At 46.0% G+C, this 13364-nt stretch overlaps 1 protein-coding gene across 1 annotated transcript in view; it reads left to right on the top strand.

Annotated features, from left to right (window-relative positions):
• The window catches only part of LOC126175701 (uncharacterized), a 159004-nt gene extending 147473 nt beyond the window's left edge, over window positions 1-11531 (top strand). The window contains exon 2 of the mRNA XM_049922636.1: window positions 11476-11531. Coding sequence (XP_049778593.1) covers window positions 11476-11489 — 14 coding nt within the window. The 3' untranslated portion in view covers window positions 11490-11531. The remainder of the gene's footprint in view (window positions 1-11475) is intronic.
• The last annotated feature ends 1833 nt before the right edge of the window (window positions 11532-13364 follow it).

The raw sequence follows: 13364 nt of genomic DNA, 5'->3' as shown, positions 1-13364 counted from the left end.
ACATCGATAGGCTGTACAGTGTTCTGAAAGAGTTTGAGGGAACGACTGGGGCGGTCGTTAGTACTCGTAAGACGGCTCTACTCCCCCCTCACGCCGCGCATGCGCGCTGTCTACCGTCACTGGTATAGTATTAAACATCAGTACCAAGTTCTCGGCATTGTCCTGACTGACTACCACCAAAGGATGGCAGCGCCAAACTGGCGCACGACGCTTAATCAGATTCGTGCGCTGGCGAAAATCCACGCTGTCAGGAACCTGGCGCTTGGCGAAAAAGTGTTCCTTGTAAATACTTGCATACTTGCCAAAGCGTGGCACTTCACCCAGATGCTGCCACTGCCGAAAAAAATTGAACGTGCCATCAAACACGCCGTCTATTAGCTGTTGTGGAAAGGCAATATTTTTAAAGTGTCCATGGACACGTGCACTCAGCGTGACGGAGGGGGGGGATGTGTCTGGTTGATCCCAACGCCAAATGTGCGGCGTTGTTCTTTCGACGGACTACTGCGGTGGTTGAAAAAGGGCCTCTTAGTGTGACGGCGGTTCTGTTTGCCAAATATCGACCACATTCAGTGATTGCTCTAGTTTTTGTTCCTGATATTCGTTATACGTTAAATTATGTACGCCACTTCTACCTTTACGGTAGTTACGTTGTTAGTAGCGATGTCCGTGGACGCTAAGTCAGTGATATCGCAAGAGCTCTTCGCGGGAACCCATCGAAGTGGTAACGACGGCTACCGCAGTACGACTGGAATACCGTGTGGAAAATCATTGCATCTAAGGTCGTCCCGGCGGAAGTACGTGCTACGTGGTACAAATTAGTGAACCGTACTATTTCGACAAACTCAAAATTACAGTCCATCCATCTTACTCAGTCCAGTGCTTGTGCTATGTGTGCTGAAGGGGACACTCTTGAACATCGCTGTGTGTGCCGCAGATTCAGCGTTGTCTGGGACACTGCACGTAATATGATACGCTTGATTAAAGTTGGCTACGCATCATGTGACCTCGACGGACGCCATGGTGCCGCAGTGTAAGGCTTACCCTGTAACCAAACGCAACGCCAAGATTTGAATTATTGGACACACCATTCATTCCATGTTTTCTCTCCGATTGACTGACCAACTGGACTTCCTTACTTACCTTTGGAGTGAACATAATACCGAACGCGTCCGTGCAACTTATGAGACTTGTTCCAATTTTTTGAAGGCTGCTCTGTCTCATGTATTCAACACGAGTTTGAATTATTCTTGATTTTGATTACTTCTTTATACATAGTTTCACTGTCCCGTCCATGAAGTGAACAATCGAGACAGGAACGTAACGTAACGAAAAAATTATATTGTTTGTCTACCTAATGTGTGTGTCTTGCCCGACGCAATTTACTGTCATGCGCACCATAATCCCTTTCATAGTTTTACTTCATCCTTTCTTTTTTCTTAATCGTCGAGTGGACGACGTTCTATTGCCTTTTTTTAGCGGTGGACGCTTTTTGCTTTCCATTATTTTATTCAGTGGCACCGACTTCCCTTGCAGTATGGTGCTTTGTGTTCTCTTATGCAATTTACTGTTGGTATCTTAAGAAAGGAACAAAAACCGCTGCCAAATGTATGTTGTGTGTTTCAAAGACATTACCCGCAAGGGAAGCAGCGGAGCAAGGCGCGAACGTCTCTCGTGAGTTAATGCACAGCACAGGATTCATTGGCGTAGTTTGGCCTCATGATTGCTGGCGTTCATCTCCACGAAATGCGTCCGGAATATTACACTTGTCGGCTCGTCGGTCAGTGGGTGGGTGGCTGTTTGCTGCGTTCCATATAGTGACGCTCGCCTCGTTATCCGCTATGGTCTGGTGGCTGGAATGCTTGGCTCTCGCGCGGGGGGCCGGGGCTCCATTCCCGGTGCCGGGGATGCGGCTTATGCGGCTTGTGCGGCTTGTGCGGCTTGTTCCGAGTTAATGCACAGCACAGGATTCATTGGCGTAGTTTGGCCTCATGGTTGCTGGCGTTCGTCTCCACGAAATGCGTCCGGAATAGTCGGCTCGTCGGTCAGTAGGTGAGTGGCTATTTGCTGCGTTCCATATAGTGACGCTCGTTTCGTTATCCGCTATGGTCTGGTGGCTGGAATGCCTGGCTCTCGCGCGGTGTCTTATCGAGAGACATACCTATTAGCCAACAGGCTTGGAGCACAGGGAGGTGGTTCAGTCAACAAGTCTACTTCGTGTCCTAACAGCGCAGGCACGTTCATTTGCCCGTATACGTATGATGGACAACGCGTCTGACACTGCTGTGGCGGGACACAGTGGGCTGAGCGTTGCTGCGTATCGCCACTTGCAATCCCTAGAGCCCCTTTCGTGGGTGCCTCCGTGGCCGTGATCGTCTAGTGGTTAGGATATTGCGTTGTGGCCGTAATAACCCATGTTCGAATCCTGGTCACGGCAATTTTGAAAGTTTTGCCTTGTTGCCGCTGTAATGACGATATCGCACCTGTGTTCGAAGTCAATGTTCTCTTCAGTTTTCATTCACGTCCGGCAGGCCACAGTTTGCACTGCCATTCCATTAGTGACAGATAATGCCGCTGGCCCGGAGAGTGGACAGTTGCGTGAGAGGTTAATCTGTAGTCGAAAAGAGCAGTTGTTTAAGATGCGATGGGTCAGCAGCCAGTCACAGCAGCGGAGGAAGCTGAGGCGTGGACTGTTTCTACAGGAGGTAAAAACACTGGCGGTTGGAGCAGTGTGGGTAGCGTGGGTAGCGTGGCCGAGCTGTCTGACTGCGCTACGGTTGACACATGTGGTCTCTATGCACACAATCGTGTCCCATTAACTCTCGTTGCGTTGAGTGCCTCAGTTCGGGCATGTGGCGTGAGGCTATCCGTTGCCTTGGGAGTGTAAGTAGCAGTATCAGAGTTTACGGTGAAATGGGCGCGTGGCGTATTTTGGACTGGAGTTCCATTTCGGCTGCCTGGTGCAAATATTTTTTTATTTGACAACTATACGCTGAGTTGTGTGTAGATGATAAAGAAATGGAGACGAGGGAGACAGCTACAAAGGCGGTTGTCCGTGTTTTGCGAGCGGAGCGTCCTGGTTCTGTACCTCACTGCTGTTTGCTGTCTGACGGCGCAGTTCTCGGAACAATGGACCACTTGCCACATTGTACAAAGGGAAGCAGACCAGAAATGTCTTCTGGGGGCATCTACATCCTCTTCAGTTTCTTCACAGTTCGAATTTTTTGACTACAGGTATGCTAAATATTTATATAAAGTGTCGTAAGTGACAGCACAATCTTACGTAATTCTGTTGAATTACGTAATGCTGTAAAAGAGTTTGGTGAGACACAGTGGCCGGCATATACAGGGTGTTGCAAAAAGGTACGGCCACACTTTCAGGAAAAATTCCTCACACAAATAAAGAAAAGATGTTATGTGGACACGTGTCCGGAAACGCTCAATTTCCATGTTAGAGCTCATTTTAGTTTCGTCAGTATGTTCTTCCACCTACGCTCAATGGAGCACGTTATCATGATTTCATATGGGATACTCTACCTGTGCTGCTAGAACATGTGCCTTTACAAGTACGACCCAACATGTGGTTCATGCACGATGGAGCTCCTGCACATTTCAGTAGAAGTGTTCGTACGCTTCTCAACAACAGATTCGGTGACCGATGGATTGGTAGAGGCGGACCAATTCCATGGCCTCCACGCTCTCCTGTCCTCAACCCTCTTTACTTTCATTTATGGGGGGCATTTGAAAGCTCTTGTCTACGCAACCCCGGTACCAAACGTAGAGACTCTTCGTGCTTGTTTAGTGGACGGCTGTGATACAATACGCGTTTCTCCAGGGCTGCATCAGGGATTCCATGCGACGGAGGGTGGATGCATGTATCCTCGCTAACGGAGGACATTCTGAACATTTCCTGTAACCAAGTGTGAAGTCACGCTGGTACGTTCTGTTGCTGTGTGTTTCCATTCCATGATTAATGTTATTTGAAGAGAAGTAATAAAATGAGATGTAACACGCAAAGTAAGCGTTTCTGGACACATGTCTACATAACATTTTCTTTCTTTGTGTGTGAGGAATGTTTCCTGAAAGTTTGGCCGTATCTTTTTGTAACACCCTGTATGAATACCTTGAAAAAATGGCAACTTAAAGGATTTATCCAAAGTTCAAGGAATGGAAAGGGGTGAGTGCAGTTGCGTTAAAATGCCATGCTTGTAAGGTTCTTTCCCACGATGACTCTAATGACACTCACCACCAGTTTCCTGGTCCCCCCCCCCCCCCCCCCAATACACTGGAAAGCCCTGAAAGCGACGAGCTGGCCGCAGTGGAGGAACCGGATTTGTCACCTTCTACAGATGTTACTCTGTCCACTGACCAGGAGTTGGACATCATGCAAGATAATGAGAGTTATCAGCAGTGCAGACAGAGAAAACTAAACACAGAAAGTGGTGGCCAAACAAGAAAAGAAGATTTTCAGGGACTTCAGATTCAGTTGAACCATCAACAAGTCAACAAAAGAGGAGTGAAAAAATTACCAGCAAAGGAAACAGAGGAAAGTAAAGAAAGTACAGCCAAACAAGAAAATAATAGAACCGTTTGAAGGACTCCAGATGCAGCTGAGGCATCAACAAGCCAACAGTGGATTGTCAATGGATATCTCATTCTGGTGGTGTACAGCTTCTACAGGAGCATCCGAGCTCAGCTGCAAGCAACTGCTCATCAGTGAGGAGGCACCCAAAAAGAAAACGAAGAGGAACACGAAAAAGCAAAACCCGAAACAGGTCTGGACGCTGTCGTCTTCACTAGGCCAGTGCTTCACCTTGGCAGCAAGGACAACTACTACTCACTCAGCGAGCCCTAGATTTTGCAACACGATGAATGTCCCAGCTTGTTTGTTCCGATACTTCCAAACTTAATAATTTGCTGGGAAAAAAATAACATAATATTACGTAGATTGAAGTCGCTTGTTAACTGCAGGAGGGGAAAAAATACTGAAATTAAGATCACTACTAGCTACTTCAAATAAAACCAAAGAAATTACAGGGGTATCTGCATTGTTTTTAGGGAATTATCTGACTGCATTGGTGGCATGTTTACCTGGAGATCATTGCTGTTTAAACCTGTTTGTTGTTTAGAAGATATGTCAATTCACCGTATGCTTTATCACTGTAACGTTGCTGTCATGGTATTAAAATTTAACAATAACAGTATCAGGAAATACGTTGACATCCAAAAATCAGTTAAAATAAGAGACTTTATGAGTAACATATAGGTGTGTATGAGTTTTCTAAAAATTCCATTTCAGTGCAAGACCTGTCTCACAGGAAATAACTATTAATTCCTACACACCAATTTTGTGAGTAAAAATGACTTGTGTATTTTTTTCACTGACTTGGTAGGAGTTCTTAGAGAATGTGGTTTTGACCAGCCCAATAAAGTGACTCCTGTATGTCACTGGGTTTTGAAATTACTTACACTTCAACATTCACTCCGCACTCTTAGGCATAAAATAGTGTACAGGACTGCCGGGGGGCTAGAAATGTATTGGTTGTTCATTTTTACACGAGTCAGTCGTTCTTTCTGAATTATATCACTAAAATCCTGGGAGATACTGCAATGTGGAAAATAGTGGAGAACACTATTTTGGAAAATTTAATCCTAGAAATTTTCACAGCAGAATGTTTCACTGTATATTGGGATTCATCATTAGTACGTGTTTAAAACAATATTATTGAAGTGTGACTTACCCTTATTGCTTTGACAATGGGCACTTTCTCCACCGAGAAAGAGTTTGAGGTGACCAACTCATATTTAGGAGTGGTCTCCAAGTTATACACCTGTTATGTTTTCTATTTTTGAAAGTGTTTTGTGAAGTATTGCTCCCAGTAATAAACATGAAGTTAATGTAGTGAACATTCTCACAAGAAATTCCAGTATTCAAATATAGTTTGTTACATTAGTCTCTACTAAAGAATTTAATATTTTATGACTGATAAACCAAAGTCTGGTTGACAATATTACCGCAGAGCTTTGCACAGATTGTACTACAGCTTTTAATTTTTTTTTCTTTTTTTTGTGGGGCGATCTTTACTGAAGAATGTTGGTGCACTTTCAATTACTTTAATTTTTAGAGATGTGACTCTCAGATTAATAAGTACATGCATTACATACATTATTTATACAAAGAATAAATGCCAAGTATTATTGTTATATTGTATTGTTACAAGCTTACATTTTCTTCGCAAGTTGTATGTAATTTGTTGTGATGTATCTCTTAATACATTATTTTTTGCTCTAAAAAAACCGGTGTAAGGCGCTGGTTTAAGGCTCCAGTCCCTTCGGAGGCGTGGGTTCGAATCCCACAGCTGCCAAATGTATTATGTTTTTTGCTTCGAAGACAGAGGCACTCATTACCCGCAAAGGAAACGGCGCAGCATGGCGCGAGCGTCTCTTTCGTGAATTATTGTAGAACGTTGCGTGGTGCAACCACAGGATTCATTGGTGCAGTTTGGTGTCATGATTGCTGGCGTTCGTCCCCACGAAATATTACACTTCTCGGCTCGTCAGTCAGTGGGTGGGTGGGTGGCTGGCTGTTTTCCATATGGGAGCGCTCGCCTCGTTATCTGCTGTGGTCTGGTGGCTGGGATGCCTGACTCGCGCGCGGGGGGCCAGGGGTGCGCATTTTAGATGCTCCTCTTACGACAGACGTATGTCAAGTGTGATAAACGGCTACAACTGACCGCGAGAGAGATGCGACGTTGTCCACTTCTTACCGAGGCACATACCTACAGCCAACAAGCTTGGAGCACAGCTACATATCGTCATGGAGGTGGTTCAGCCAACGAGTCTGGATAGTGTCCTAACAGCGCAGGCAAGTTCATTTGCCCGTATACGTATGATGGAGACCGCGCCTAACACTGCTGTGACGGGACACAGTGGGCTGAGCGTTGCTGCGTATCGCCACTTGCTATCTCGAGAGCTGCTTTCGTGGGTGCCTCCGTGGCCGTGATCGTCTAGTGGTTAGGACATTGCGTTGCCGCCGCACTAACCCATGTTCGAATCCTGGTCACGGCAATTTTGAAAGTTTTGCCTTGTTGCCGCTGTAATGACGGTATCGCACCTGTGTTCGAAATCACAATGTTCTCTTCAGTTTTCACTCATGTCCGGTAGGCCATAGTTCGCACTGCCATTCTATTATTAATAAGTAATGCCGCCGGCCCAGAGAGTAGACAGTTGCGTGAGAGGTTAACCTGTAGTCGAAAAGGGCAGTTGTTTAAGATGCGATGGGTCAGCAGCCAGTCGCAGCAGAGCAGGAGGAAGCTGTGGCGTGAACTGTTTCTACAGAAGATAAAATCACTGGTGGTTGTAGCAGTGTGGGTAGCTTGGCCGAGAGGTTATTCCTGCTTCAGGCGTCGACGTGTATACTTCCGCTCCGCTGCGCGTTTGCAAGCTCTTAAGTGCGATTGTTTGTATTGTGTTCTGTGCCGTCCTTGAGTGTCATGTCTTTATATTTTGTTCTATTGTTTTGTGGTTTATGAGCCGTTTCGACCGCTTTCTCGCCATGATGGCGTCTAGAGTGCCTCCGCGAAAATGTACCCTGTGTTCCGAGTTTGATAAATCTACCAGAAATGTGCAACCGAGCTCGATAGAGATTCACGACTGGAACGTCGATTTTATCGGCGTCACTTCCTATCAACCGCACACCGCATACTATGCTACTGAGCTAAACTGTTTTTTCGTGAAGTTGTATAACCAGGTCTTGCTGGACAAAATTTTGCTGAAACAAGAAGGAAAAGCTGAGTTCCGTCACCGCGACGCGCCGGTGAGTACAGTTATTTCGAATGAAGATATTGAATATGTCCAAAGAACAGCCCAGGTCGGTTTATTGTAAATGTTCCTTGATTTAGTCGACCTGGTGTTGCATCAATTTTAACTCCTAACGTGGGAACTGCTCATGAGTGTAGAACGTCTGATGCTCTTGTTAATACTCGTACTTCCATATTTATTGGTAGGATTGTTCGGTTATCTACATCTAGAAGTCGAAATCCGTCGTTTTCTAAGTCTTGTTCTGGTGTTATATAAGTGTCAAATTCTACGTCTATAAAGTCTGAATATTCGTATCTTCAGTATCATTGTCGTCCAATGGTTTTGATTGTGATTATTGCATCTACTGAATCATCAAGTAAATATAATAGTCGTAATGATGGGAGTGCAATAAAAATTAGTGTAATTGCTGGTAATGCTGTTCATTTTGTTTCAATTAAGTGTCCATGAAGTATATTTCGGTTTTTATAGGCAATAAATAATATATAACTTAGGGCATAATCTACAATTACTGTAATTAATAATAATACGACCATAGTATGATCATGGAAGTATGATAGTTGCTCCATTAATGGTGAAGCTCCATCTTGAAGGGATAAATTTGATCATGTTGCCATTAATGAATTTTCTAATAAAAGGTCAAACCTTTATTTGTAGAGCTTAAATCTACTGCACTAATCTGCCATATTAGAATCTAGAAATTAATGGTAATTCTGAGTAACTGTGTTCTGCAGGCGGATTGTTTTGTAATCATTCTGTTGATCTTATATTAGCTCTAAATATGATTGCTCGGTTTGTAACCATTCTTTCTCATATGATTACAATGAATATAATGATTCCTACAATAGAAATTGTAGATCCAATTCTTGACACTACATTTCATGATGTGTATGCATCTGGGTAGTCTGAATATCGTCGTGGTATTCCTGCTAATCCTAAGAAGTGTTGAGGGAAGAATGTTAAGTTTACTCCACTAAATATAATTGTAAATTTGATTTTTAATCATGTATTATTTATGGTTAATCCTGTAAATAGTGGGTATCATTGAATAACACCTCCTATAATTGCGAATACTGCTCCTATAGATAATACATAATGGAAGTGGGCTACTACATAATATGTATCATGTAATACAATATCAAGTGATGAATTTGCTAATACTAGTCCTGTTAGTCCACCAATCGTGAATAGAAAAATAAATCCTAAAACTCATAATAGCGGTGGATTGAACTTTAATTTAGTTCCATATAGTGTAGCTAATCATCTAAATACCTTAATTCCTGTAGGTACAGCAATAATTATTGTGGCTGATGTAAAGTATGCTCGTGTATCAACATCCATTCCTACTGTAAATAAGTGATGTGCTCATACGATAAATCCTATTAGTCCAATTGATAATATAGCATAAATTATACCTAATGTTCCAAATGATTCAATTTTTCCTCTTTCTTGACATACAATATGAGAGATAATCCCAAATCCTGGTAGAGTTAAAATGTAAACTTCTGGGTGCCCGAAGAATCAAAATAGGTGTTGATATAGAATTGGGTCACCCCCTCCCGTGGGGTCGAAAAATGATGTATTTAAATTTCGGTCTCTTAATAGTATAGTGATTGCTCCTGCTAATACTGGAAGTGCGTGTCTATCTGCCCCCTGAGTTCGAAAACTTATTTAAAGGGGTTCTGAGTTGTTACCGAGATGTTAAGTATGTCCGTAACGAACGGTGGTCAAGCTAGCATAGATTACAGTGTTTTAGCGGCGTCCGTTCCGTGAAAATGCATGTCAAACAGAACATCCCCTCATATCTCATTGTCTGTGGGTACCGCGCACATGTGACTTACACTGATCAGACGGCAACTTGTTTTATCTGTAATGAGAGTGGTCAGGTTCGCACGAATTGTCCTCAGCGTGTGTTCGTCTTAAAAAATACCTTGGAGCAGCGCAGGAAATTGACCTTAGCTGATATCGTGAAAGAGCCAGAAGTAACAGCTGTAGGACGACCACCTACAGCTGATGTTTTGCCGCAGGGTGATACGTTGCCGGGTGTAGATTTTCCTCCGTTACCTGCTAACCCTGAATCGCATAAGCCGACCACCTTAATGGACATGCACCCTTTTACCCACAAACGACGTCTCACGTACCAGGGGAGTAGTACTGATAGTACTGATGACAACATTGCTTCAGGACAGGGCGTTCGTCAAGATTCATTGCCGAACGTGCCTGAAACCGAAGTCTCAAAACCGACTGCAGCAGCAGTTATTGTAGAAGCAGTAGGTGACACGCCAGATGCGATGGCAGCCGCTGACGTCACGCAGAACAACATGCAGGTGGCCCTCGAATCACAACAGTCTCCAGCTGTCTTGATGTCGGTCGTGGCGGGCCCGAGTGAGGAATCCCTACGAGCCGACTCACGACATGACCAGCCTCTTGATGTGTTTATGCCGAGCTTGTCTAGTGAAGACGCGGTGTCGATGGCAACGGCGGGAGTGCCTCCAAATAACAACAAGGAAGGCAGTGCTCGTAAACATACTGAAGCGTGCCCGGTTTTTTTTTTTTTTGTGGTTTTAGGGCGCACAACTTCAATGGTCATTAGCGCCCTGACTACTCTAAGAATGCACCGCGAGGCACAAGTTGACAACAACAACTAAAAGGGGAAAACACGATAAAAGACAGACTGACAGGCATAGGATTAAAAAACAACATCATCAAATGTCCTTAGCGAGGTTCGTCAAACTGATAAAACAAAGAACACGAGCAGCTGCTCGTGGGTCATCCGCTAAAATGGCATCGAAAGTATTAGGCAGGTTAAGATCGAGGCGCAGTTGGTTAAGATCTGGACAGGACATTAAAATGTGTCTAACCGTCAGCAAGTGCCCACATGGGCAGAACGGCGCAGGCGCAGCCGTCAGCAGATGCCGATGGCTGAACCGGCAGTGTCCAATTCGTAACCTTGCTAAAACGACCTCCTCCCGCCGAGAAGGGCGTGAGGAGGACGTCCAAGCCACGGGAAGAGGTTTTAAGGCCCGAAGCTTGTTGTCGGTAAGTGCAGCCCAATCGGCATGCCACAGCGATACAATTCGCCGACAAATGACCCTGCTAAAATCGGACGAAGGGACACAACAAGAAGCTGTCCGAGGCTGGAGGACCGCAGCCTTGGCCGCGGCATCTGCAGCTTCGTTCCCAGGGATACCGACATGGCCAGGAACCCACATAAAGCTAACCGGCGGACCGACGTCCACCAGCCGCTGAAGAGAGCGTTGGATCCGGTGTACGAAAGGGTGAACCGTGTACAGATCACTGAGGCTCTGGATGGCGCTCAGAAAATCTGAGCAGATGACATAAGCAGAATGTCGGTGGCGGCAGATGTAAAGAACAGCCTGGTAGAGGGCAAAGAGCTCAGCTGTGAAGACCGAACAATGGTCAGGGAGCCGGTATTTGAAACTTTGTGCCCTGACAATAAAGGAACACCCGACCCCGTCATTGGTCTTAGAGCCATCTGTATAAATGAAAGTCATGTTGATGAATTTCGAACGAAGTTCCAAAAAACGGGAGTGGTAGACCGAACCGGGGGTGACCTCTTTTGGGAGCGAGCTGAGGTCAAGGTGAACGCGGACCTGAGCCTGGAGCCAAGGTGGCGTGCGGCTCTCGCCCACTCGAAAGGTTGCAGGGAGTGAAAAATTAAGGTGTTGAAGGAGGCGACGAAAGCGAACTCCAGGGGGTAGCAGGGCAGAGACATACAACCCGTACTGAAGGTCAAGAGAGTCGTCAAAAAAGGAACGATAAGACGGATGGTCGGGCATTGACAGTAGCCGACAGGCATACCGACAAAGCAGTATATCGCGCCGGTAGGTGAGTGGCAATTCGCCAGCGTCAGCATGAAGACTCTCTACGGGACTGGTATAAAATGCTCCGATCGCAAGTCGTAAACCCCGATGTTGTATGGAGTTGAGGCGGCGTAAGATGGATGGCCGTGCAGAGGAGTATATGAAGCTCCCATAATCCAGCTTGGAGCGGACGATCGACCGATATAGACGAAGTAGGACGGTTCGATCCGCTCCCCACGACATACCACTGAGAACACGGAGGACATTTAAAGAACGGGTACAACGGGTGGCCAAATATGACACATGTGGAGACCAGCTAAGTTTCCTGTCAAAGGTAAGGCCTAAAAATTTGGTGGTCTCCACGATTGGGAGAGCAACGGGACCAAGTCGTAAGGACGGTGGGAGACACTCTCTGTAGCGCCAGAAGTTAATACAGACCGTCTTCTCGGCAGAAAAACGGAAGCCATTGGCGACACTCCAGGAGTAAAGACGGTCAAGAGAACGCTGAAGACAGCGCTCCAGGACACGTGTACGCTGCGCGCTGCAATAGATGGTAAAATCGTCCACAAAAAGGGAGCCTGATACATCAGCTGGGAGGCAATCCATTATTGGATTGATCGCGATGGCGAACAGAGCGACGCTCAAAACTGAGCCCTGTGGCACCCCATTCTCCTGGCGAAAGGTGTCGGACAGGACAGAACCCACACGTACCCTGAACTGTCGATCCATTAAAAAGGAACGAATAAAAAGAGGGAGGCGACCGCGAAGGCCCCATGTATGCATGGTGCGGAGAATGCCCGCCCTCCAACAGGTGTCGTAAGCCTTCTCCAAATCAAAGAACACAGCCGCGGTCGGGCGCTTCCGCAAGAAGTTATTCATAATTAAGGTCGACAAGGTAACCAGATGGTCAACAGCAGAGCGGCGCCTACGAAATCCACATTGGACATTGGTAAGTAGGCGTCGAGACTCGAGCAGCCAAACCAATCGAGAGTTAACCATTCGCTCCATCACTTTACAGACACAGCTGGTAAGTGAGATAGGTCGATAACTGGAAGGCAAGTGCTTGTCCTTCCCCGGCTTAGGAATCGGGACAACAATAGGCTCGCGCCAGCATGCGGGAACGTGTCCCTCAATCCAGATGCGATTGTATGTACGAAGAAGAAAACCTTTACCCGCAGGAGAAAGGTTCTTCAGCATCTGAATATGAATAGAATCAGGCCCTGGAGCGGAGGACCGTGATCGGCCAAGTGCGGTTTCGAGTTCCCGCATGGTGAATGGGGCATTATAACTTTCACAATTCGAGGAGCAAAAGTCAGGTGGCCTAGCCTCCTCTGCCTGTTTGCGGGGCAGGAAGGCAGGGTGGTAATGAGCGGAGCTCGAAACCTCGGCGAAAAAGCGGCCGAAGGCATTGGAGACAGCCTCAAGGGCCACAAGGACTTCATTCGCGACCTTCAAGCCAGAAACTGGGGAGTGGACCTTAGTGCCAGATAGCCGGCGCAGGCTACCCCAGACAACAGAAGAAGGAGTAAAACTGTTGAAGGTGCTTGTGAAAGCAGCCCAGCTGGCTTTCTTGCTTTCTTTAATAATACGACGACACTGAGCACGTAATCGTTTATAATTAATACAATTCGCCACTGTAGGGTGGCTTTTAAAGGTGCGTAAAGCACGTCGACGAGCACGTAAAGCGTCTCTACATGCTGCGGTCCACCTGGGGACCGGTACGCG

This window comes from Schistocerca cancellata, chromosome 3, assembly GCF_023864275.1.
Source record: "Schistocerca cancellata isolate TAMUIC-IGC-003103 chromosome 3, iqSchCanc2.1, whole genome shotgun sequence".
In the NCBI taxonomy this organism is placed as follows: Eukaryota; Metazoa; Arthropoda; class Insecta; order Orthoptera; family Acrididae; genus Schistocerca; species Schistocerca cancellata.
Note: the sequence above shows the minus strand (reverse complement) of the source record. Positions and strands in the feature narration are given on the sequence as shown.